This window comes from Cynocephalus volans, chromosome 2 (genome assembly GCF_027409185.1).
Source record: "Cynocephalus volans isolate mCynVol1 chromosome 2, mCynVol1.pri, whole genome shotgun sequence".
NCBI classification, from domain to species: Eukaryota; Metazoa; Chordata; class Mammalia; order Dermoptera; family Cynocephalidae; genus Cynocephalus; species Cynocephalus volans.
The window spans coordinates 32,447,338-32,475,322 of record NC_084461.1 but is presented as its reverse complement, the minus strand read 5'-3'; the positions used below and the strand labels follow the sequence as shown (position 1 = coordinate 32,475,322).

Here is a 27,985-nt window from a genome sequence, read left to right as displayed (position 1 = left end):
TGACAAAGGATTAATATCCAGAATATATAAGGAACTCAAACAACTTTACAAGAAGAAAACTAGCAACCCAATTAAAAAATGGGCAAAAGAGCTAAGTAGGCATTTCTCTAAGGAAGATATCCAAATGGCCAACAGACATATGAAAAAATGCTCAACATCACTCAGCATCCGGGAAATGCAAATCAAAACCACATTGAGATACCATCTAACCCCAGTTAGGATGGCTAAAATCCAAAAGACTATGAACGATAAATGCTGGCGAGGCTGCGGAGAAAAAGGAACTCTCATACATTGTTGGTGGGACTGCAAAATGGTGCAGCCTCTATGGAAAATGGTATGGAGGTTCCTTAAACAATTGCAAATAGATCTACCATACGACCCAGCCATCCCACTGTTGGGAATATACCCAGAGGAATGGAAATCATCAAGTCGAAGGTATACCTGTTCCCCAATGTTCATCGCAGCACTCTTTACAATAGCCAAGAGTTGGAACCAGCCCAAATGCCCATCATCAGATGAGTGGATACGGAAAATGTGGTACATCTACACAATGGAATACTACTCAGCTATAAAAACGAATGAAATACTGCCATTTGCAACAACATGGATGGACCTCGAGAGAATTATATTAAGTGAAACAAGTCAGGCACAGAAAGAGAAATACCACATGTTCTCACTTATTGGTGGGAGCTAAAAATTAATATATAAATTCACACACACACATACACACATACACACACAAACTGGGGCGGGGGGGAAGAAGATATAACAACCACAATTATTTGAAATTGATACAACAAGCAAACAGAAAGGACATTGTTGGGGGGGAGGGGGGGAAGGGGGGAGGGAGAAGGGAGGGAGGTTTTGGTGATGGGGAGCATTAATCAGCTACAATGTGTATCGACAAAATAAAATTTAAAAAAAAAAAAAAAAAAAATTAAAGCTGGAAGTCAATAATGAGTAAAATTCTGGGGACTAATTAAGTGCATGGAGACTAAACAGACTCCTGAATGATCTATAGGTCCAAGAAAAAATTAAACAGGAAATAAAAAAAATTTGTTGAAACTAATGAAAGTAAAGATTTATCATACCCAAACCTGTGGTATACTGCAAAAGCAGTACTAAGAGGGGAGTTTACTGCACTAAACTCTTACATCAAAAGTGTGGAAAGACTTTAGATAAACTACCTAACACTATGCCTCAAAGAAAAAGAAAACAGCAATCCAATCCTAAAAGGAGCATATGGAAAGAAATAGTTAAGATCAGGACAGAGCTAAATGAAATAGAGAACAACAACAACAACAACAAAACAATACAAAAGAACACTGAAACAAAAAGTTGCTTTTTTGAGAAGACAAATAAAATAGACAAACCATTAGCTAGGTTTAGAGAGAGAGAGAGAGAGAGAGAGAGAGAGAGAGAGAGAGAGAGAGAGAGAGAGAGAGAAAGACCTAAATACCAAAAATCAGAAATGAAAAGGGAGACATTACAACTGATACCACAGAAATACAAAGAATCATTAGAGATTATTATAAACAACTGTACACCGACAAATATGAAAACTGGGAGGAAAAGGATAAATTTCTGGACATATAGAAACTACCAAGACTGAACCAAGAGGAAATAGAAAACCCCAGAAGACCAATAATAAGCAATGAGAATGAAGCAGTAATCAGAAATCTTCCAGCAAAGAAAAGGCTAGGACTGTATGGCTTTAAAGCTGAATTCTATCAAACCTTTAAAGAAGAATTAATACCACTTCTCTTCAAACTTTTTTAAAAATTTGAAACAGAAGCCATTCTCTCAAACTCATTCTATGAGGCCAGCATCCCCCTGATACCAAAACCAGATAAAGATGCTAAAAGCAAAAAGAAAATTACAGGCAAATATCCTTGATGAATATAGATGCAAAAACCCTCAACAAAATATTAGTAACCAGAAAACAGAAACACATCAAAAAAATTATACACCATGATCAAGTGTGATTCATCCCAGGGATTCAAGGTTGGTTCAACATACGCAAGTCAGTAAATGTGATACAGCACATCAAGAAAACCAAGGACAAAAACCATATGATTATCTCAATAGATGCAGAGAAAAGCATTTGACAAAATTCAACATCCCTTCATAATAATGACTGTCAGCAACTTAGGTATAGAAGGAAATTATCTCAACATGATAAAAGCCATTTATGACAAACCAATGATATTGGGGAAAAGCTGCAAGCTTTTCCTTTAAGAACAGGAACAAGACAAGGATGCCCACTCTCACCACTCATATTTAACATAGTATTAGAAGTACTAGCCAGAGCAATCAGGCAAGAGAAAGAAACAAAGGGCATCCAGATTGGAAAGGACAAAGTCAAACTGTCCTTGTTTGTGAAGGACATGATTTTATATACAGAAAAACCTACCAAAAACCTCTCAGAGCTGATTATCAATTTCAGTAATATTGCAGTATACAAAAATCAATATCCAAAAATCAATAGTGTTTTTATACTCCAGTAATGAACTAGCAGAAAAAGAAATCAAGAAAGCAAGCCCGTTTACAATTGTTACCTAAAAAATAAAATACCTAGGAATCAATTTAACCAAGGAGGTGAAAAATCTCTACAATGAGAACTACAAAACACTACTGAAAGAAATAAAAGAGGACACAAATAGGTGGAAAGACATACCATGCTCTTGGATGGGAAGAATTAACATCGTGAAAATGTCTATTCTATCCAAAGCAATCTACAGATTCAATACAATCCCCATCAAAATACTGATGACATAATTCACAGAAATAGAAAAAGCAATCCTAACATTCATATAGAACAACAAAAGGCCCTGAATAGCCATAGCAATCCTGAGCAAAACAAAAATAAAGCTGAGGCATTACACTACCTGACATCAAATTACATTACAAAGCTACTGTAAACAAAACAGCATGGTACTTGCATAAAAACAGACACTCGGATCAATGGATCAGAATAGAAAATCTGGGAATCAACCCATATACTTACAGCCAAATGATCTTTGACAAAGGCAACAAGAACATACACTGGGGAAAAGACTACCTCTTCAATAAATGGTGCTGGGAAAATTCAACATTCATATTTAGAAGAATGAAACTGAATCAGTACCTCTCACCATATACTGAAATCAACTAAAAATGGATTAAAGACTTAAATATAAGACCTGAAACCATAAAATTACTAAAAGAAAACACTCCAGGAAGTAGGACTTGGCAAAGACTTTATGAATAAGACCCCAAAAGGACAAGTAACAACAGAAAAAAAATAAACAAATGGGATTATATAAAACTAAAAACTTCTGCACAGCAAAGGAAATAATCAACAGAGCAGAAAGACAATCTATGGAATGGGAGAAAATATTTGCAAACTATGCATCTGACAAGGGATTAATACCCAGAATATACAAAGAACTCTAACAACTATAAGGCAAAAAACCAAATAATTCAATTAAAAAGTGGGCAAAGGAGATGAATAGACATTTTTCAAAGAAGACATACAAATGGCCAAGAGGCACATGAAAAAATGCTCAGCATCATTAGTCATCAGGGAAATGCAAGTCAAAATCACATTGAGATATCACTTCACCCCAGTTAGATTGGCCACTATTAAAAAGACAAATAATGACAAATGCTGGCGAGGATGTGGAGAAAGGCGAACTGTTCTACACTTTTATTGGGACGGCAAATTAGCACAACTATTATAGAAAACAGTATGGAGGTTCCTCAAACAACTACAGACAGAACTACCATATGATCCAGCAACCTCACTACTGGGTATATATCCAAAGCAATGGAAACTATCATGTTGAAGGGATACCTGCACTCCCATGTTCATTGCAGCTCTATTTACAATAGCCAAAATATGGAACCAACCTGTGTCCATTGAAGGATGCCTGGATAAGGAGAATGTGGTATACATACAGAATGGAATGCTACCTAGGCCATAAAAAAGAATGAAATTCTGCCATTTGCAGCAACATGGATGAGTCTGGAGAAAATTATGTTAAGTGCAGTAAGCCAGGTACAGAAAGAGAAATACCGCAGTTCTCACTCATAACTGGTGCTAAGAATGAAGGAAAGACACAGATAGAAAGAAACAAAAATATAAAGAAAGAAAGAAAGACAAGACCACAAGAATACATTGAACTTTCAGAGGGAGAAAATAAACCTAAGAATACTAGAGATGGGGGGAAGAGAGGGAGGGGGTTTGGGGAATGATAAGTCGAGTAAAGGGCATAAAGAAAAATCACAATTTATAATAATGAATATGCTAATTATAAATAATAAAAATTAAAAAAATAAAATAAAAATTCTGGCAAATGTGCAATATAATCACTGTCTAATTACTATGATACAAAGCAAAAGATTCTAAGACACTACTTTCAGTTTACATAGAAATTGTTTATCTGGGGATCTTAGTGTGAAATATGAAAATTATTTTAATATTTGGTTTGTTACTTAGATAGCCAAGGCATGTGGTGATACGATTTTTATATCTTATAATAACATAATAGATTTGGTTACGAATTTTGTTCATGGATAAAAAATGAAGCTTTCTCTTTCAGTGTGGCTCTATGGTAGTTACTAATGAAACTCTTATTTAGAAGAATAATAAATCATCCAGGAAAAATAGTTGATTGTGTGCCAAGCCTAAGGGAACTCAGATGGTAATTATAGTCTGACCACTCTTAAAGACAGCTCTCAGAAAGATGACATGAAAATAACACCATTTTTTAGAAGCATATATCTCCACCCAAATAATGTGAAAGAATGTGCACATACAGAATTGGAGTTAGAAAGTTACAGGAAACCCATCTTGAGATTTTGCTTTGTATGTTTTGAAAATGCCAAATGCCTTTTGTGTTTGTTGTGAAGATGGGTTACTGTTTTACTTACAAATTTCAGGTTTTTGAAAATAATTTTATTTTATTTTATTTTTTTCTATGACCGTTAACAAAGTCAATATTTGTCACATTGCTAATCACTCTCATCATGGCTTTCTGAGTTTGATAAGCAATCCAAATTAGGTCTTGTGCCACCAGTTGAAGATCATGTTCTTGTATCCATAAATGGACAGCTTTTCTAGGGTCAAAATTATTAAGGTCTGGAGAATTCCACTGAATGATCAGGGCATCTGTCATACGCTCAGCCTCGATTTTAGCATGTGTTTGTGATTTGGTAAGATTCATTTTTCTAAAGCCACGTTCTGCTTCAGCCAAACTTGCAGCGAGGGTCAGCACTAGGTCAACTAGTGTCAGGATATTCGGATACTTGTGTAAGTAAATGGAATTCACATAATCCCAGGTCAATTTTCGAATGTTCTGAAATCTAGGAGGGAGGATGAAAAATGTAAAAGATTGAGACTTCCAAGTTTTACTCAAATACTTATAAATATCAACTAGTTTACTCAGTTTGCTTTCTTACTTACGTGGCATAAATCTCTAATTTCAACATGCTCCATTCAGTGTCCACTTCATCAATTTTCACACTGGCAGCTTCTAATACTGGTTCATAATATGCAATTAGGATGGATACCTCTTTTTCTCCAAATTCTTCAATCAAGATACAAAAAAAAAAAAAAAAAAAAGTCATGGATTTAAAAGAAACTTATACAGGCAAAGAAAAATAGATTCAGAGTCAGCGCGTACCTGGATTTATCTTGGCGGGCCACAAATTAAAGCTTCCAATCATGGTTGCCCTTACCACATCTTGGCTAGCATCTCTGAAGCAGCTTCGCGGTCTCTTGATAAGGTGTGTTAAAACCATGCTTCTCATGGCAGAAATGTTTTCTTTTCCTCTGAGGCAATTGCCATGAAAGGGTGTGACTGAATCCAACCTGCATTCTTTTGGCCCCAGTCTGGGCAGGAGAAAAATCACCCAAATAAAGAATTAAATGAAAAGACACCTGGCAAACAATTTCCCAACTCAAACTGTCTGGTGTGACAGACCCTCAGATCCTCCCTGATCTCTCACCTTCTTTGATACATTTGGAGCATTTCCAGCGTTGATTCTAAGGTGGCAAATATGTCAGCAATTGAGGAATTTCTGTCCTGACTGACGCGGGACAGAATGCTGAGAACATTAATGACATCCATCAAGAAAAGGGCAAATCTAACAATGTTGGCTTGGAGAAGGAACTCTAGAAGTTCTTTGGCTTTCTGTTGACTGGTGTCGCTTCTGCCTTCTACCTGCCTGTAACGCAGGTTGGGAATAACATGGTGGTTATCTTTCTAAAAATTGTTATTCCAAAGAGCTCAATAATATTATTTTCTGTTATTCTGAAAAAGTGAAAAAGTACAGTATTTCAAAATTACTTACTGAATGCAGTTGCTGAACAATTGCAGGAAATCCCTTAAGAAGTTCTGGAGGGCAGCCTGTAATCTGTGAAGCCACCTCCTACCTTCCATTTGAGAAGGCATCACAGGTCGAAGGTGAAGGTCTTTGAAGGCAGCTGTCAGAGAACACTTATGAAAAGGAGAATTGTGATAGAAGTGATGAATTCTGTGAAGAAGGTCTTTGACACTGTTGTACAGGGGAATGCTCTGGAACACTGCCTTGTAAGATAGTTCAAGGTGATGTGCAAAGCAATATACAGTCTGCACACATGGCTGGATTTCTCTTAACAGCAGGGCCACTCGTTGTTCTCTCCTGCTGTGCCAGTGGTACCATCATTTCCAAAACCAACCAGCTTCTTTGCCCAGTCTTGGCTTGACAGCCTAAGTTGAAGATTTCTCTTTAGAGTTTTCTCAATGGCACTTTTTATTGCCAGAGGATCCCCCCTTTCTACTGTCTGTACCCCAACAACTTGACAATGCACTTTTCCTGCATGTGCAAACTGCACATAGACAAGTTCAGCTTCCCCAGTTAAAATGTCTATGATTCCATCACTGATGGCAGAAAACAATCTACTTTTTTTTAGTTTCTCTCTTAGATTAATCCTTTCTACTTCAGCAATAAAATATGTAAATGTTCTTGCTGATTCGTTAGTTCTGAATACTGGGCCAATATCAACACCCTTCATATCATGCAACTTGCACATCCAGATGAAATGAGTGGACGTCTGGTCTTGGCAATAGCACGACATGATCTGAATAAGTTCTCTGCTCTCCCAAGGGTTACTTTGCTCGTGGTCCTCACCCTTAGTTCTGTGGTGGCTCTGTTCACTGGAGAGCCACTTGTCGCTTCCACTAGTGACGCTTCAGCATGAGCCTCACTGAGATGATGAGAAATTCAGTCCTGAAGTTGTCAGTGCCATAAAAAAGACTCACTTCACTTCCCCCTGACTTCACTCCATGCTTCCAACGCAGGGCACAGAACATCAGATTTAATTATGCATCATATACAAGCCAAGGGTATTTTTTTTAGCCAAATTTTCAAAAATCGATTATTTCTGTTTGGAAGGTAATGGTCAAGCTTCCATGGCTTTTTCTGCTTTTTGGTGACTTGACTCACATCATCCGGAGGATCTCTGCCTTTAAAATAACTCCACGTTGTTATTTTAAATAATCACAATGTCTATCCACAGTTGTTATTTTAAATAATCACAATGTCTACCCACAGTTTTGCTTAATCTCTGCCCCTGCTCCCCACATTTGCTCGTTATTTCTGGAAAAATTATCTTGAATGCTCATTACTTATCAGGCATTCTGGTAAGTGCTTTATCTGATTTATATTATTTAATACTCACAAGTCATTACTTCTATTTTATAGTTAAGAAAATGGACCAAGTATTACTATCACCATTCTATGAATAGGAAAATGAGGTCACAGAGAGGTTAATTAGTTTGTCCAACGTAGCAGTGCTTGTAGCGGAGAAGCTGGGATTCATTAGTAAGCAGAATTACTCCAGAGCCCTCATGTTTACGCACGTCACTACCACAGGTTTCTCGTATGTGGAAAGGATGGTACGATCTTCTTCACTCTAGAATCCACTTCGCCACGTGTAAGAGGGACACTGCTTTTGGCACCAATTTCCTCCTCATGGTGAGAAACAAGAAGACTAGGGCACACAAGGTAGTACGTCTGCGAGATCTGCCTTGGACATCTCTTCCCTCCTGCCTGCGTCCCATCTTTTCTGGCAACTGCACAGCAAACTTGTTAACTTACAAAAAGGGTGTCAGGTTTGAGACTCTTGCCAAGGGGTTTTGTAAAGGAGCTGTGCGTCCTGCCTCCTCTTTTCTCTCCCCAAAGGGGTAATTTTTGACACATATTTGATTATTTGTCAGGGAGGGAAACATTCATCTGGACAGAAGAACAAAAAATTAAAAATTACACAAAACAAAGTCCTCGAATACCAGTTTTTCCCTGAAGGCAGAGAGCCTAGTCCACATATATATGTACCCCAAACTCTTTGTCACTACTAATCATCAGATTATATTGTCTTATTTTATCATACAATGAAATAGTTAAATATGTGTTTGTGTGATTTTATATTAAAATATCTCATGCTGACATACACTCTCAGTGTCTTCTTTTTTTCTTTTTTTTGTCACTGCTTTATGGTTCTAACTTTGATTCCTCAAACAGATTTTTAACTCTTCTGCTCAGAGCTATACTTACTTCTTTTGTGCTCCATAATGACTACCTGATTTCAAAGCATTTGGTAGATGTTTAAGAAAATAAATCTCCCTTCCTAATTATTTTCATTATCTCATATCTCTTAATCTCTTTTAATTGAATATTTTTGACATTAGCTGATCTATCTCTGCCTTTCATACCTTATTTATATCAAACTTCTACTTTGTCTTTAATCAGTCTTTTTCAGTTGTTGTTAAAACTGACCCCTATTTTTTCAAATTCTAACTTACTGTATTCCATTTAAAATCAGTCTTCTTGTAGTTGACAGCTAATTCCATCATTTTCTTACCTAAGCTTGAGATACCTGTTGGTCTTTCACACTCGGCCTGCAGCACCATGTATGTCACCTGCTCTACACATGCGGTGGTGAATGAATGAATGATGGGATGAAAAAACAGGTCTCCTGCTGTTAAAGGAAGGGGCCTGAACTTTCACTACTGATTTAGCTAGCTTTTATGTTTTTAGTTTTATGAACAGATTTTCCAGAAGATGTTATCTTGAATTCTGAGCATATACTTCCATTTGCCTAATGTAAATTCTCTGGCTCCATGGAAATATATGTTTTATCTTGAAGTCACTTTTGAAATTCTGCCCATAGACAGTTTTACCAGATCCAAAGGATTCTGGGTTTACCACCACATTCCTGCGATCTGATTCTGATCTAGTGGAGGGAGTTCATCCACTGGGAGAACCAGAGGGCATAGGGGGGTCATACTCTGCTTTGCTGTAATCCCTAGATTTTGCTGCCTGCAAGATATTCCTCTCAATAGTCTCCATTCTTCTATATCATCCTTTTTAAAGAAATCTTTCTGCATTTCTTGATTTGGGTAAATGGCAGACCAATTAAAGCAGTTTTCAGATCAAAATACTTACCTGCAAATATAGAGTATCATATTCTTAGAATTTTCTCAGAGACATGAAGTCTGGAAAAATCCACAGAACTTTCTAGTTACCCCTTTCAGGCAACAACCCAGGTGCCCTTACTCCTGCCTCTTGGTTACTTAATGGTTTACAGAGACTGACACTATCTGCTACTCTCTTAGACACAGTCTTTTCCCCTCTCCAATCCTTCTTCACGACAGCTGGCCCTAAACGCCTTTGTTAATCTGCTCCTATGTGTTCTCTGCAAGCCACTTGAGACTTTCTAACCTGACCACAAGCTTTTTGTAGTCTCAGTTCCTGCCTGTCCCAGCTGGTCAGTTTGCTCTTCCCTAAAAATGTCATGCAACCTCAAAATCTCCACATCTGCTCCATTTTCCCTTTTGCCTGAAATTCCCTCCCCTTACTTCTCTTCCTGGAAGAGTCAGTTTAAAAGCCTCCTCTGGGCTAACCCCTGAGTTGACCCACATAGATGTCAATGGCTACTTCTTCCTTTGAACTGGAAAAACCATGTAGCTGAGTGATCTAGCTTAGCCACTACAGCCTAGAGTTCTGAATGTGTACTCTCTGTCTCTAAGACCAATCATTCTAAGGGTCTACAAGAGGAATTAGAAGGAGTCCTTGTCAGTTTTTAGAACAGTGTTATGGGCCTTGAAAAACTAAATGCAGCCTCTTCTGAAGAAAGAGTGAGAGTGTAGAATTTGCTGGACTGTGTTTCTCCAGATAGTCTCTGAGCAGAAGCCAAAATATAGCTATGAAGCAAATCTCTACAGACATTGATGGAGTACTGAAGGACTTACAAGGAAAGAAGTTCTTATGGTTTAAGTGGGGACAAAGGAACACTGCTAAAGTGGTCCAAACTAACTCAATAAATAAAGTGTTCTAATTTCAATAGACTGCAAATTGCTTCTGTTGCAGAAAGGCTGTCTTCCTGAGGTACGTGGCACTTGATATTTGGAGACAAGATGTATCTACACAGAGTTTACTGCAGTACCCCAAATGCGTGCTTTTGTTTTGGATACTTGTAGTCTCTAAGGAGCCACATTACTTTACAGGTTAACCAGTGATGCAAATTTTTTCTGGAAGCAATCTGGTGTAATATTGCAGGTGCCTACTAGGGTATGTGCATATTTGGGACAACAAGAGAGGAGCTCATGTGCTCTGGTCACAAAAAAATTGTTATTTATTTTGTGATCAGAGCACATGAGCTCCTCTCTTCTAACCAAAATGTTAGATCAGGGTAATTTGGTTATATCTTCTGTTAATTACCCTGATTTGATCATCACACATTATATACATGTACTGTAATATAACTCTCTACCCCATAAGTATATACAATCAATAGATGTTGATTAAAAATTAATTCATTAATAAAGAATATTTTGCATTAATTTTGTATAATGTCATGTATTACATACTAATGTGGCATTTCTGTAATTATATAATTAAATCATAATGGCTTATATTATACTTAAATTGCACATTCTATGTGCTATATACCCTTTCTAAACACTTCATGTATATTTATTATTTTAATCCTTATAACAACCCCGTGAAATAAGTATCTTTATTATCTCTATTTTACAGATGAGGAAAGTGAGGAAGAGAGAGATAAAATGACTTATCCAAGATCATATGACAGTCAGAGCTGCCTAACTCCAGCCATCCCATCATAGGCTGAGGAGGGTAAGAAGTGAATTAACATTTGGAAAATGATAGTATAGGATGACACATACAGACCATGCTAAATAGGCTATTGTATTTCAGAAAACATTCACCAAACCTCACTCTGTGCTGGGAGTATGCTCATGGGAATGCTTCCTGGGACAGTCAATGAAAAGAATGGCTTGCTGATTCATGCCTGTTGCTTACTCAAGCTACTCCTACGATTCTGAGGTATGGATCTTTGCTGGGTGGCAAAAATGCAACCACTATCAATTGTTTCATTTTATTTGATTATCATGCATAAGGTCATTTTTTTTTTCTGACATACTTGTGACAATCATATGAACAAATGGTATTTTTGTCTAAGCACTATCTTTACCAAAGGGGATTTAGAATAAAAACAAGTGGCAGAATTTGACCAGAAAAGGAGTGCTGACCATAAGAATTACAGTAATGATGCATTTTCAATTTTACATTACCTTTAAGGAAGGGCTATCATAATGAAGACATTTGTTTTCAAGTAGATTAGCCAGTACTCAGCAGAAAACTCCTTAAGCCTTAGTTCTTTCCATTTATTTCCTGATGCTAGCTACTCACAAATATTTATTCAGTCACTTGTTTTAATCGAGATTACCCATTTCTCTCAGTAATTGTATTTGTGTAGCATAATTAAAAATTGCAAACTGTAATTTAATAACATCAACACTCCTTGTAAATTTGCTTAAAAAATCTTAGTGTGGGCCTGCTAACATAATGACTATCATATGCAAATACGTATGCTTTTTCCCAAGGAAAAAAATCCATCTGTTCATCATATTTTAATATATTTTAGTCGACTTGAAAGTTGCATATTAGGTATCATAGATTGCATGGGCATATATAAAATAGTACAAGAAAATGTTCATGCTTCTTCCTGCAAGGTTTTGCTCCACAAAATTTTCCCTGAGCAACCTCACTGCATACTGATTCTCCTTTGCTTTGCATTCCTGAGCATGCTTAGTATGGCTTAGAAATAAAAGCAACATTCACGTTCAAGCAGAAAGTTCTGCAGGATCACCCATTTAGAAATGTACCATATTCACCCAGGTTCTCCATACTTTCAAAGCTTTTTCACTTCAACTATGATTTGCTTTCAAAATTGTACAGTTCTAGGGTAAATACAATGGAAGGTATCATAGAAGACTGTTTTCCAGTTCTTGGAAGGAATACAGTAAAAGTTTTTATTTAAAACATGGATGGGTGTGTATCATTTAAGGCAGGCAACAACAATTGCAAAACTAAGGAGGAAAGACTAAAGCCAGAGAATATTTTATGGAGCAGGAGAAATGGGGACAAGGGGTGAGTGGTAACTGTCGGACTTCCTCAGGGAGGGCAATGTCAAAGTTTGGATCCTGACTGCAAGGGTGTCAGTAAAGAACCTCCAATGCTGTGACTCTAGGGTGCAGAAAGTGGAATGCTATTACTGTTACCTTCCCTTTATAATAATAATAGCAAAAATGAAAAGAGTGAACAGTTCTTTTACTGATAAAATATCTGACACTGTGATAAGTATTTTACATATGCCTAAAAAGCAACATCAGCAACATCTATTCTTTCAAATGATGTAGTTGAGCTAATAAAGAAAAGGGTTTAAACTGCTTGCTCGTAGACCACAACTCACTTTAAATCATCAGAATCCCCAAATCTCACAGTATTACACAGCTTTGTAAATTCCGTGGTAATTAAAGCTGTTATTCTTACATTTGTGTTAGTTCTCCAGCGTGGATGGGTGGAGGTGCTTCTTCAGACAGAGCAAGGCTCCCCTTGCATTTGCCTGCAGTTCATGCAGTCTCCTGACCGGTCCCCTAACATCCATACTCTTGTACTCATGCCTCATATCTATAGGTTTTCTAGTGGCCGTTTCCGTGACTTCAAGTATCCTCTGTATCCTTGCCACCAAATCACTCTTTATTCTCTGTAATTTCTCCCTCCAAGGTTTGGCTCCACAAAGTTTTCTCTGCCCACCCTCACTGCATGCTGATTCTCCTTTGTTTTGCATTCTTGAGCACTTTTATAAATTTCATATTCTGTCCCAGAAAGAACTCAAATAGTTTATATTTTCTTCTTTTTTGCTTGCTTTTCAGATTACACCCTAAACTCCCTTGCTCCCTAGGGCAAACGGTTTTCTCTTTACTTCTGCTTTCTTTTTTTGTTTGTTTTTTAATGTATCTGTTTCCCTTCCTTCCTTTCTGCTCCCTCCCTCCTTATTCTACCATATTCTGAAAACAGATAATTGTATCTGTTGACATCTTTTTGTCCCAAGGGTTTCTAGAGTTAATCTGCTAAGATATACATGTGTCAAGTTATAACTGCTGTATGTTATTTATTTTTAAACTTTTAGCTGAAACGTGAGCTCTGGTTTTGAGGCTGGATCCAAGAATGTATTACCCTTAGCATCATGAATACTAGGGTCCCTTCTGAAAAGGAACCATTTATGAGTGGTTAATAATTTTCAAAATCCACTCACACTTACTCAAATACTCCCAAATACTTCCAGTTTTTACCTACTAATTAGGTGATTTCCTTCCAGTCCCCACAGTGTAGGATTAAAGCAAATCATATTTCATGTTTAGAATCTTTTTACATGTGTCTTTTTATTTTACGTGTGAAAAATAGCATAGATAAAATGAAGAGCAAAAGCAACACTGAAGAGGGGGATATGTAATAAAAGGTCATTGTGAAGATCACACAATGGAGAAGATGAACTCCGCCTGACTGAGGGACTGAAGGGATTTCATGGGCTGGCTGTATACAGTTGGGATTTTTTTTGTTCTTGCTGATGGCCACATTTCTTTTGTTCCCAAATGCTGCCAATCTGAGCCAGTGTCCATCCACAGCTGCAGTGTGTGCTTTTATACTGTGGAGGTGTGAAGCCTGCTCAAGCTGACCCATGCCAGCACAGGAGTTCACCCAGGCACACACATGCACACATGTGCACACACACGCGCGTGCACACACACAAACCTATTTAACCCATTGGGCTTGATTTGGCTTGGCGAGGAAACCTTTAGACTTAAAGTAATGCTGTTTTTACCAATAATATTTGACATGGACTTCTGGAAATATTGAATATTTTCTAAAAATGAAATTATGCTAGTTCAAAGTCAGTTCACTATTCTCTAGGGAAACGTAATGATTTCCCAATAAGTAGAATATGTTGAAAGATAAAATAAACCTGTTTACGAGAGACAACTTAGTTCAGTGAGAAGGGGCAAGAAATTTGAATCTACAGACTTCTAAATGATATATGACCACAGGCAAATTGCTCAGCCACTTTGACAGTCTATGTCCAGACTATAAAATGGAGATGATAATCCCACATGATCTGTCTGAATTATTTATGATATCGATTGATGGAACTCACTGAAGAATATCTGAAAGTAGAAAGAACCTGGATAAAAAAGGCCTGTGCAGATGCGATAGAGCTATCACGATAAAATGTGAAGGAATTAAATAATTTGTGTGCAGAAAATAACATGTACATATACACGTGCACAAATTAATTAGTCAACTAAGCAAATACATGTTAACAGCTTATTTGGTTCTGCTCATAGTCTATGAGCGGAGAATTACCAGGAATGAGGATCAGCACGCCATTCAAATATTAATCACTGTGATTCTCTTGCTTGTTTAATTCATGTCTGTGTTGTATGAATCAAATATCTGATAAACTAAAACAAAGTAAGGGCTTGCTGCAGTGCCATGCAATCCCATAGAGCTGATTTTACTTATAGGCAAGTGATTGTCATCCTGGTTGGTCTTTACCCATTTTTACTCTCTTTTCATAAGAATTATTTTTCCTACCTTTAGGTGCCATATCTAAGAACTGATCTCGAAGACTGTCAAGCTGTTCAATGGTCAGGGTGCCATTTTCTTCCTTTTCTACAGGTGGAGGACGTATTGGTGGGGGAGAATCTGGGAAGACTTTTATATCGCCATTAATGAAGAAGTCTTCTTGGCTTAAATAAAGTTCATTCTGAATTTTTGAGGATGTTTCAATATGATAGCGAGCTACCTCAGTTAATTTTTCTACACTGAAAGTGGTAAAATAAATAAGATTATGACCATTAAAGATACTATTAGATTAATAGTGTTTGCTTATAAGACAAACAGAAATGAACACATTATACAGCCAAGTTAAACAATTAAATCTACATGTTTAAAAATTTCAATTTTCCTCAAACTTATGTTGTAAAAAGATACGGTATACATACGTGCAGATTAAAGACAAAATACATGGTTATTACATAGCTAATAGTTACACATTTTATACAAAGCTTAACAGAAAAGAGTCATTAAATATGGTTTTTGTTAGTATTGGAATTTATTTCACTATATAAACAAGATTATGTCAAGGGTTATATTTCATTCTAAGTATAAACCAGAATAAAGTTATGGTAAAATACCATGTAAAATATGACTGTTAGACTAATACATTTATTTGGAATCAGGATAAACTATAAAGTAAATCAAATCTGATAATGTATTTCTAGAAGAATGGCTTTAGTCTAACTTTATGTCAAGGAGTTGGATGTTATCTAAGGCACAGTTGTCAGAATAGCCTCTGATGCATACAACCCATTAAAGTTGCTTTGCTATGTTCACAAAGATAGAAGATCATCTTCTGGCTAGATCGTGTGGCTATAAGCAGCAACAGGGAGGAACCACTGTGGTGCAGTGGGAAGAGGACTGGGAGCTGAGTTCTCATTCTAGGACATTTTCTAGCTGTGGGTCCTGGGGTAAGTCATCTAAGCTCTCTGCATTTACTTATCTTTGCAATGAATGGAGCCATTAACACATCACTCCCTGCCTCATGGTTATTATTGTGAAATCACAAAGGGCATGGGTTTAAACTGCTCTGGGGATGCAGTTGTAGTTAATGGCTCAGTTAAAGGCCATTTTAAAGGCCAGAATGAAAAGTTCAATATCACTGTATTGAAGAAAAGATCGTGTTTATATCTTACGGTGAAAGAGTGAACATCACAGGAAAATGCATATTTCATCTTCTTTTATATAGTTCAGGAACACCAAATATACCATATACTGAAAATTTTAAAAACAATATTAGTTGCTGTCTTTCAAAAGATGTCCTTAAATTCAGCTCCAGAATGTGAATGCTGTCTTTGCGAGTGTCCATGTAGTATGTAATAGCTAATTAGTTTATGCTTTAGGGTGTTCATGTGCTGGGGGACACAGGAGAAGGGCATCGGATGTTATAGAGGATACAAGACGGACTCCAAATGTAGATAGACGGAGGCCCAGCCACAGCCACTGTATCAAAACAGGTGTGCGCCACCTAGTGGAAGGTTACTAAGAGTGATCTCAGCAATGGGACGGGGAAAAAGGGACCTGACAGCGCTTTTTCTTTTTGGTATTACATCCCTAGGTTTTAACTTCTTGTGGCCACAATACATGACAGCATCTGTAGATTCAGAGGGCAGATATATACACAGTACAAATCTGAGAAATATGAGTAATCTGATAAAAATAATATGCATTTACACTTAGGGCCATGAATGGGAGCCATGAATCCTAAGAACGAAGAAGATATGCTTTCGAGAACAGAACTGAATATTACTGCTCTGTGGTGCTGATGAGTAACTGACCTGGCTATCCAGTAGTAAAATTATTTTAAGCATTACTGCAGTAAGGTTACCAGACTGAGATATGTATGTGCTTGTATTTTATTTTGTTTTGTTTTACTATGGAGCAGTAGTTCTAAACAAGGAAAGATTTTACTGCAGAACTTTCCTTACGGGACAAGGACCAGAGAAAACAAACCATAGCAACTTTTTTAGATGACAATTATTGCTTCTGATAATACTAGCCATTTGAATCCTATTTACAGAGCAACTTCTGAATTTTCAATAAATGTTTATTGCAAACTGTAGTGCATCACAGAATATGGATCTAGTAGAAACCTCTGAAATAGCCTGGCCACAGTGTTTCCTTTTACAGATGAGGCCAACGAGGACTAACACAATCAGGCATGCTACTAATTTGTAGGCGATGTGAGACTCCTGGTCTCCTGGAAAATAAGGTCTCCTGACGCTCAGATGAGAGCTAGCTATTTCTACTCTGCTGAGCTGACTCTTTATACCTTTTTGGGGAGAACTCACTGTCTTACACTAACAATGAAAGTCTGCAAAGCCTTTGGCTCTCAACAGAAAGGTAGAAATGGGTATTACCCTTACAAGGGAAGCAATCAGCCTAACTGGTAAAACGTTCCAGTGAATGATTTCTTTATATCCCATTACTTGGCTCTGACTAATAGGAAGTCTGGCATTAGAAAGATATGAAGCATTATCTTACTTCTGAAAAATATTTAAAAACTACCTATTATCTTGTAAACAAAGGTTCTCATTGAGCAGTGTATAACATGCAAAACTGGATATTGCAATAGGACACTTTGATACGTGATTTACTGTTTAAAAAGAGTCAATACAAATGTAATAGCAAAGCTCACTGCATGTGTTTATACATGTGATTTCCTCAAAAGTCAAAATTTATATTTGAAAATGTAATTTATTTATTTATTTATTTATTTTTTATTTGTCATTTTTGTGACCGGTAAGGGGATCGCAACCCTCGGTGTGGTGTCACTCGCACTGCGCTCAGCCAGTGAGCACACCGGCCAGTCCTATATAGGATCCGAACCCGTGGCGGGAGCCGCGCAGCGCTCCCAGCGCCGCACTCTCCCGAGTGTGCCACGGGGTCGGCCCAGAAAATGTAATTTAAAATTGTATACACCTTAAGAATCTTTGTCAATTTTGGCACTCAGGAATTAATGAAGTGTATTTTTAAAAAGCCATGCAGTACTTTACCTGGCCATTTCATTCAAATACTTCTCACCAAGCCATTTTTCCATAAGTTTGTATACATTGACCACCTTTGTTACTAAATCTTCGAGGACAGCCAATGTTTTTGTCTTTATCAGTTCAAGTCGAAACTGTGTGGCTATCTCTATTTAAAAAGGAAAATAAGGATTTTTAAATTTATTTATGTACATGTATTTTCTGATAAATTGAATTCACTTTTAAGCCAATCATGCTTCAATTTTTGAAGCTTTAGGAGCTCAGTTAACATACCATTATAGATAAGGTAATATATTATCCAACTCATTGAGAAGCAAAATGTAATGTGTGGTAGAGTCATTTGAGAAATTATCTAAACCAAAATTATAATTGACCTTTGTACTTATTGCACTTTGTAGCACTATACTCTATGATAAATGGAATGAGAAAATACACATAGATTTATGTGTTTTCTCTATTTCAAAAATGGAGAGAGGAACAGTTTCTTGTTTATTTCCTTACTTTAGAAACCAGAGGGTGACGATGCCATTGTATTTCTCAGCGCTGCTGTAACTAGGACAAAACCTATGTGTTTCTGAGCCTGTTGCTGTTCCTGGCACATATTAAGGACTGCAGGGTTTACTCCAAAATATCTTTCCAAACTCTCTTCTTTGCTTTTACCATTGCCACCGGCCTAGTTTGGGCACTATTGGTTCTCACCTAAACTATTGCAGTAGCTTCAGTCCTGCTTTTTCTAACTTCTTTTCCCTACCTCAAATCCATATCTACCTCCACACTATACAGAGTAATCCGTCTCACATGCAGATGTGATCATAATCGCTCTTCTGCTCAGAATTTTTCACTAGCTCCCAGTTGCCATAGGGCAAATCTAACTTTCTTGACAGGACCTACATGACCCTCCATGGTCTGGCCTCCTCATCCCCAAGAATATGCCATGAATTTTACTGTGGGGATTATAAAAGCAGGTGATAGTAGGATGAAGGCAGGTGGGGAGAGAAAAGCTCGTGGAATCCTGTACACTCCTTCCCAGAATATGCCTCATAGTCCTGAGCTACTCACTGCAGGTCACCAACTATGCTACTTACCCCTTTCTCTGCCTTGGCACGTATGTCTCCTCTCCATTCTTGCCCCAATTTGTCCCCTGGGCAAAATTTTCCATATCTTTCCAGTTCAGCTCAAGCACTCATTCCTCTGGGAGGTCTTTCTTGACTCCCCCCGGGTCCCCTTTTTCTTGTATGCTTATCCCAGTATCACAGCATAAGTGATTGTTTGCATTTCTCTTCCTCTAGATTGGGTTTTACTTTTTGTTTGTGCATACATGTGTGTGTCTCTCTAATAATTACTGCAGGACTTGGCACACAGCAGAAACTCAATTAAACATTTACTATATGAATGAATGAATTTTGTCAGTACACTAAGGATCATATACTGAATGAACTGAAAGATGAAGTATACACACAGAAAACCACTGAAATCAGATGTGGGGACAGGTAGTGGGGGAGAAGCATGTGTCCTGACTTTAATGATCAAACAGGTCTCCCTGGGTTCAACGTACTCCAGATTTTACTGTGCGGATTATAAAAGCACGTGGTAGTAGGATGGAGGGGGGTGGGGAGAGAAGAGTTCATGGAAAGATTCACGTTATCTTTTAATTCTATTTTCCCACAGACTTTCTGGAGTACCTTCTTATAACAGTCAAATCTGGTCCTCATAGGGTCAAATGAGAGCAATCAACTGAATCCTGTACTATGGACTTGGTTTGCTTTGTGCTCTCATAGACCCAGCCTGAGACAAGTGAAGAGCTAGCTGTGTGCAGTGTGCCTACTGGTCTACTTTCTACTGAAAAACACGTCTCAGTTGCTTCCTATTGCTACCTTCAAACTGCAGGGCAGCAAGATGTTCCTCCTTTATTTTGAGCCTCAGTTCGTTTTTCCTTTCGATTTCGGCGATTTCCTCGTCTGTTACTATTACAGAAGCGGCTTCTGCTAGAGGTGGTGATCTACCTAGAAAGGCAATGCAACATGCTGGGTAAACTATCTACATACAAGCGTAGGCACATGGTACTTGGGCGAAATGAGTGCAAAGCAAAATTTGTAGAGCCGTAAACCTCCAGTGATTTGGAGACGAGGGTGGTCCTCCCAGTGTGAGCGATGAAATATTGATAGCCCTCCCTTGAGAATTCTCCATGTGGTATCTGGGCTGGACTCATAAAAACACCCCATGTGTGTAGCATCATCAAAAATGAGGTGTGTAGCAAGTGCAGAGATGGCCACAGACTCCAAAGTTGGTGAAATTCAGAATTTGGGGACAGAAATGCATAAACCCCCAACATACTGTAGATGCCATTAGCGACCACTTCATAAAGGATGGTTCATAGTAGAAAAGTGTTTCCCAGTCTTCACTAAGAACAGACCAGAGAATAACCTCAAGGAGATATGGCTGAAATGTGGGTGATGGTCAAGAATCTGTAACCTGTTTAATTATCGCTTAATCGGTACTTAATTACAAACATTTCAGTGGTTACATATGAGAATTCAAAAATAAGAATTTGTCAGTATTTGTGTGAGCATTTACTCCTGGGAGATGGCCGTGATTCTAGTTGCAGGCCCAGTTTACACAATTCTGTTTAGTTCAAAAATCTTTCTTGAGGGTCTGATCTCAAGGGGTTCAAATCTTGTGAAGAAGATGTAAGTGTAAATGAAGAAACAGCAATTAGATATGTTTGCTGCAATGATAGATGATTATATACGTTGCAGATGAAGGAGAGTTAATCTTTCTGGATTTCTGTTTTATCATACTTAAAATTAAGGGATTGAACTCAACCAGCTAACTCATTAAAATAAATAGAAGCATTTCCTTCCAGTGCTGCGCATTTCTTTTACTTTTACCCTCTGAGATGGACTAGCGTGCTGCGCTCTTTGCTGAGGTGCTACTCTCCTCTTTGCTTCAGGGTCCACCAACCTCCCCCTCCTCCAGCTCCAGTGCCTTCCCTAAACTCCTACTCATGGCTGCTTAAATGGACTTCATCTGGAGTCCCCTGTGTCCTCAGATGAAGTGAGGTGACCTCGTTCTCAAAGTACCTGTACCACCCTTATCAACAAACAATGATTGGTCAAATGTCTGTTTCTGCTGCTAGACTACAGCTCAGTCAGGGCAGGAACCATGGTTTTGATTTTGGTTTTTATTTTTAATTCACTATTGTGTCCTTGGCACCCAATGTGGAATGTTTCATGTGGCAGGTGACTTATGAACATGTCACGAGCAATTGACGAATGGAGTGACTTTAGCTCATGTGCTTCCCCTTCCTCCTCACTTGCCTCAGGTTTACCTCGAAATGTATAAGAGGAAACATTCAGAGGGGAGGGTATTGTTTGCACCAGAGCTACCCCAAGTTTAACTGTACGTCTTTCCCAACCTGAGTTTTCTTTCCTCTTAATTTCCTGTCATGCCTCTGAGGCAGAGATTTAGGCAAGAGGCCTCCAGAAGAGAAGGACTTGCTTGAATTAAACTTACGTACGTATAGTTTTTAAACTTCTCTTGGTTACTGCACCAGGTGTCAAACACTTTGCACAGACTTTTCAGATTGGAAGTTCTTTAAATATTTTCAAAACTGTCTTTGAGGTTTATTTTGGGTAAACCTGGATACATCTGGCTATTTGGATAAACAAGTTAGGTGGGACAGGTACGCAGTACGATTTGCCAACTAACGCCACATCTCAAAGAAGCCGGAGTCTCTAGTTTAAACCTAATGAACAGTATTCTAGTGTCTTAGAGTGTAATGTGCCTGGTTAAATGCCTGTTTTCTACCAAGGAGAGGTTAAGCATCTAGGGTTCTGCGTGCCCAAACCACGAATACCTTTTGTTTTGTTGCCTTCCTTTTTTTTCTTCGGTGGTGGTGGGGGTACCTTTTTATTTGCAGCCATCTGAGGAGATTTTTCTTTGAGGTCTGCTGGCTGGTTTTCTTTTTCTTCTTCCATGACTCTCTGGTGAATTTCAGCTGCCACCTTGTCATATAACAGTCATATTTCAGTTAGTGCAACATGCATAAAATATGATAACTACTTGGGTTCAGTCATCACTAGATTCCATTGAAACCTCCTTCCACTGCAAAGAACAATGACCATGTACTCAGTCTTTACAAAATCCACACTGCGATAGTTTACTTACATGGAAACCTGGCCCTGTCCCAGGACATGGCTTCTCTGCAGCCATCTGTGTGGGGACTGCTCACTTTCTTTAGTCCCACCTGCAAAGCATCCCTGTGTTTCCTCATGGCCACCTCCAGACTGTGACACCATGGTTATGAAAAACTTCCTTTCCTTTTAATCTCAGAATCCATGGATTTAACACCTGCTATTCTTCTAAGTTCCTGTTATTTCTTAGTCTCTAATCAAGGACATTTTCTTAAACAGTGTTTCTTAACTTTTTTTTCCACAACTGACTCCCTACAGATTTTTTTGAAATTTTCTTCTTATTGCATCCCCTCTCATGCAATTTTAATACTACAGAAGTGTATTTGCTTACGTACTCTGTGTACATCTGCATTGTATACATAAAATGAGAAAGCTTTTTTCATGCCCCCCCCAACCAATTTTTGGGAATGCATGCCTGTTGTTAATTGTCGTGGACACCTGAATCCTGGGCTTCCATTCTACTTGAATGCTGGACCTTACCCTGAAAAACTCGGTGTTTGTGGGGATGGCCTGTCTTGGGGGCTAACTTCACCCTTCTGAACTTCCTCACTCGGCTGACTTTCAGCTTCTCACCATCCCAGCAAGCCTCTCCTTTCATTCTTGTCAGTGTTCTGGGTTGAGAGATCAATTGTACTTCCCTCCGTCCTAGCTGCAGAATGGGGAAGCTCTGTCCTTTCCCATCCAGGAGGGCTGGGCGCTGCAGAGGCTGGCTCTGCACTTCAGGCCACAGACTTTTATTAACTGAGTAATTCACAGTGTAATTCCTAGGGTAACCATTAAGTGAATTAGTGTGTGTTACTTCCAAGCTAACATAAGGAAAAAAATAATAAAATAATTTAAAATATTCAATCCAATAGAGAAAAGAAAGGACAGAAAAATATTCAAGACAAGCAATACAAATGGAAAACACATAACAAGATGATAGATTTATAGCCAAATATATCTACAACTACATTAAATTAAAAAGGGCAAAATGATCTATATAAAAGAAAATAGTTATTAGATTTTTTTTTTTTAAAAAGGCATATGATGCTTTTAAGAATACAGAAATGATCTCTCATTATTGACCCACGAGGAGAATGGGAGAGTGTGATGGACGTCATCCAGTCGCCACCATAGAATCCCAGACCCCTGATGTGGAAGCTTAGAGGCTCAGCCCTCCGTATGCTGGTAGGTACCAATCCATCAAACCCTCTCCTAAACTGCTGGAGATTGGTTATTGCATTTTCTGTGTGCATTACCAATTTCAATGCCTTGGCTAATGCCATTTTCCTTCCTAAAATATGCTCCTCTTTCCTTCTATTTGCTTTAATCCTAGATTTTCTTTAAGTCTTCATTACTAACTCATTCCTTGATTCCTGACCAGTTAGTTGTCTCTTTCCTGAAGCCCTAACCTTGTGTGATCATAGGGTCTTCCAATTCTTGTAGCAGTTATTGTCTCTCCCAATCATTTGGCTCTTGGTAACTAGGTTATTACTTGTAATTTTTATCGTGTTAGTTTTCTGCCTGCATAGTTAACCAGATCCTAAAATTTTTTATATACCGCACACTTAGCATCATGACCACATCTACCATAACACTAAGCCCTCAATACAGTCTTAAGATACTGCTGCTACACTGATGACGCTGATGTTAATATTAACGGTGATGGTAGTGACCATGATGATCACCGTAAAGACCACATTGAGTACAAGCACCAGAGAGTGGGACACCAGGTGTAGGAGCTCTAGAAAATAAATATACAAATTGTTCTAATTGTTAATTGAGCTACATAAACATAATCTACAAGTGTAATGAATCCATTAAAATTACCTGGGGCAATGACATTTAAAAATATTACATTCTCAGAAAAAGAGGCTCATACTGCACAAAGAGCACTGGCTACACCTCTTGATTAAGCTGTGTGATTTTAGGAAAATCGTTTAACCTCTCTGAATCTTCAATCCCTTATCTGTAATATGGGAGATATTCTGCCTATCTTTCCTTTCTCGAATGGTTGAAAAGATCTAATGAAATAACATACATGAAAGTGTTTTAGAAACTGTAAATATAATAGATCATTATGTTAAGAAATTTATTTAAAATTGTACCACTTTCCCTGTGGACTTTTTAAAACCTCATAGGAAGAAGGACTGTTTAGTAATTAATATTACTAATAACTATATTTAGATCTTTCTTTTATATGTTTCTAATAGGCTTTTATGACTTTGATGTCACATGTCCTTAAGGGAATTTTGAGTTCCAAATGAGATAGATGTGATTCAGTAAATTGTTGTGAGGCAAACAGTACTAGGTGAGATTAGTGCAATTAAAATGAAAGCACTTTAAAGCAGGCTTTTTTCTGCACAGCAGTTTTACCAACAGCTATCCATTTAGCAGACTATGTTAATTTTAAGCAAAACTTCCTTCTAATTAGCAGGTATGCAATGATTTCAAAGAAACAAGTCATGTTTAACACTCACAATGTCAAGGCATTATGTCTAAAGTTCTTTCCAGCCTTGCAAGCTAGATAGCTGAATGTGTTGTGAATTATGTTAATTTTTGAAAGACCCAGAGGTCTTTGAGGAAAGCGGACTGGAAAAATGCAGATAATTATGTTGCATAATTATGTTGCATAATTATGCATATAATTATCATCATTATCATCATCATCATCATCATCATCATCATCATCACAAGGTTGTTTACAAAGGAGAAAAATCCAATTTTAAAGGAAATTGCTAACTTACTATGCTTTGCAAGAACAGATTAAAAAATAAATTGCTTACAATTTAGGGAGGAGTGTTAACAAATCTGCTTTCAGCTTTACTAAGAATTTGAAAGGACAGTATATAGCCTGAAATTCATTTTTATTTAAAGGTTATGTGGTAAAAAAGAAAAAAAAAAAAAAAAAAAAAAACCACTGGCTTGCTCTCTGAAACCTTTCTGTGTCCCTCCAAAGTTCTGTTGATATTCAAGAAGCTACAAGGTGCTTTCTGCGGAATATGATTAATTTAAAAGAAAGCCCATTGATTAATAAGCATTTATTGGGCATCCCCTGTGTGCTATGAGCATAGCACAGGTGCTCAGAGCTACAGAGAATACAAAGAAGGAGGCCTGGCTTATCTCTGGAGTGAAAGGAGTTGAAGCTTAGCATTGAAGCCCAGTTAGAGGGTGGGTGGAGACTTCACACTTGTGGAACAGGTGGGGACAGTTACATGCTGAGCCATGGGGCGTGAAGTGCAGCAGGAATTTGGAGAAGGCAGGAACTGACTGGTCTGTCTCACCCACAGGACTATAAGGGTCTTTGAGAGCAGAGACTGCACGTAGTTCCTCTTTCTATTCATCTCTACCAATCCCCTTCTTTCTCCTCCCATCCCCTCACCGTGTTCTCCCCCAAAATAATATCAGGCTTGGACATAGTAAGCACCTGAATAAATAAATAAACCCTGATGGGCCCCAATTTCCTCACCAGTTACTTTATTGAGATTTTAAAGTTTTCAGCCTTATGTTGCTACTGCCTCCACAGTGTGTGTGTTTTGTTTCTTTCTTTGGGATTCTTCTCTCAGCTCTCATTTCTTGGGGCTACTTTTATAAATGCCCTGGGCCTCTCCAGGACCAGTTGGACTTATTGCAAAAGGTTCGGTATTTCTAACTGCAGGGACAAGTCCTGAGACAAAGTTTTTTCTAAAAAAATATATTTTGTATTTTAATTTATAAATAATAATTGTATAGATTTATGGGGTACAATGTGATGTTTTGACATATGCATACAGTGTAGAATGATTAAATTAAGCTAGCTGGCATTATCCATCGCCTCACTTTCTTTTCATTTTTTCTGTGGAGAGAACATTTACAATCTGCTCTTTTGCAATCTACTCTTACAGTATACTCTTTTAGTATATTTTGAAATATTCAATACATTATTATTAACTATAGTCACCGTCTGTGGAGTAGAGCCCTGAAACTTATTCCTGTTGTCTAAATGAAACTTCATACCCTTTGACCAATATCTCCCTTTTCATCATCCCACTGCTCCCGCCCAACCCCTGACTTTTTTAGATTCCACATACAGGTGTGATCATGCAGTTTTCGTCTTTTTGTGCCTGACTTATTTCACTTAGCATACTGTCCTCCAGGTTCATCCCTGTTGTCGAGACACAAGGTTTTTCTGTGGCCTGATGTGCAGAGCCAGCCTCTGCAGTGCCCAGCCCTTCTGGTTGGGAAGAGACAGAGTTCCCCCATTCGATGGCTAGGACAGGGTGGCAATATGACCTATCTCTCAAACCAGGACACTAGCGAGAGTGAAAGGAGAGGCCTGCTGGGTTGGTGAGGAGCTGAAAGTCAGCCAAATGAGGAAGCTAAGAAGGGGAGCTTAGCCCATGCAAACAGTCCATCCTCAGCAAACACTGAGTTTTCCAGGATGAGGTCTAGTGTTTGAGTAGAACCGAAGCCCAGGATTTAGGTGTCCGTTGTTCATTTAATATCGGGCATGCATTCCCCAAAATTGGTTGTAGTGGCATGAAAAAATCCTTCTTCTTTTATGTTTGAATGAGGTATTTCAGGAAAACTCAAAGAGGGCTTGGCACAGAACGAAAACAGAAACCATTCTGGCGGACCCAGGACCTGGCTGATGAGGGAATGCGGTGGGTCATCTAAGTCAAACCTTGTGGATGCCTTCTGTATGGTGTGGCGCCTTCACTTGCATTAAAGTGTCTGTATGCTTTTCTTTTCCCATTTGATTTGAGCGGAAAGGATAAAAATTTTGAAGTTATATAGACCTAGGTTCAAATTTCATTTCAACACTGAACTGCTGGGAGACCTTGGGCAAGTATCTCATGCTTTCTGAACCTTAGTTCTCCACTGTAAAGAGGATAATAATACTTACCCCATAGGTGACTTAGAAAAAATGCCTAGACAAGAGGTTGCAAACTAGAGGCCTGTAGGTCAGATATGTGTTTTGTTTGGCTCTATAGAGTATTTTTAAGAATTTGATTTCATTTTTTACATGTTAAAATCAATAGTTTCACATAAAAATCTGAATTTTTGGCTTTTCTTAGAAAATTGGAAAATCTGGCCATGCTGGGCCTTATTCTTAAATGGCCAAGTTGGCCAGGGTGGAGTAGCGCATGCTCCTGTAGGCAGGGATGTGATTTCTGCTTGGTCCCAGTCCCATGCCTCCCTATTGTCTTATACTGGACCTGCCTCATTGACTGGCCCTTTAGGCTTTGTACTTGGAATTCTGGCCCAGCACAGAAATAATCTAAGTGTTGGTTTACTGCTGTCATGTTCTGAAATATTTGTTGACTGAATCATTTTACTTCCTATTTCTTTCAGGGGGGAAAGAAAAGTCTTTTTTTTTTTTTTTTTTTTTTTTTTTTCCGTGACCGGCGCTCAGCCAGGGAGTGCACCGGTCATTCCTATATAGGATCCAAACCTGCGGCGGGAGCGTCGCCGCGCTGTTAGACGCAGCGCGCTACCGAGTGCGCCACGGGCTCAGCCCAGAAAAGTCTTAAAGGCATAAATTTACACAGTGCTTGAGAATATTGTATAAATTTTCTACTTATAGCATATTACTAACCTTGGCACTGCTTACCATCTGAGATATTGCTAAAGAAGCTTGCTGCCAGGTTTCCATTACCAGCTTCTCATCTGCCTCAAAGTTTGACTCTATGTTTTCTAGTGAGGAATCGATCTTGCCCTTTAGTGTTGCTCCTGTTTTTGGTTTGAGCGTAACTGTTTCTGGAGAAATAGATCTTCGAGGAACTAGAGGAATCCTTTGGAAAACAAACAAACAAACAAAAGACACATAAAGGTTTT

The 27,985-nt window shown here is 38.2% G+C and overlaps 1 protein-coding gene across 1 annotated transcript in view; it reads right to left on the bottom strand.

Moving 5' to 3' along the window:
• Window positions 1–27,985, bottom strand: part of SPEF2 (sperm flagellar 2) — a 191,094-nt gene that overhangs the window by 37,855 nt on the left and 125,254 nt on the right. The window contains exons 26-30 of the mRNA XM_063087801.1: window positions 27,762–27,942; window positions 21,850–21,997; window positions 19,868–19,996; window positions 18,003–18,141; window positions 14,983–15,212 (exon numbers count right to left, since the gene is read on the bottom strand). Of these exons, the coding sequence (XP_062943871.1) occupies window positions 14,983–15,212; window positions 18,003–18,141; window positions 19,868–19,996; window positions 21,850–21,997; window positions 27,762–27,942 (827 nt within the window). The remainder of the gene's footprint in view (window positions 1–14,982; window positions 15,213–18,002; window positions 18,142–19,867; window positions 19,997–21,849; window positions 21,998–27,761; window positions 27,943–27,985) is intronic.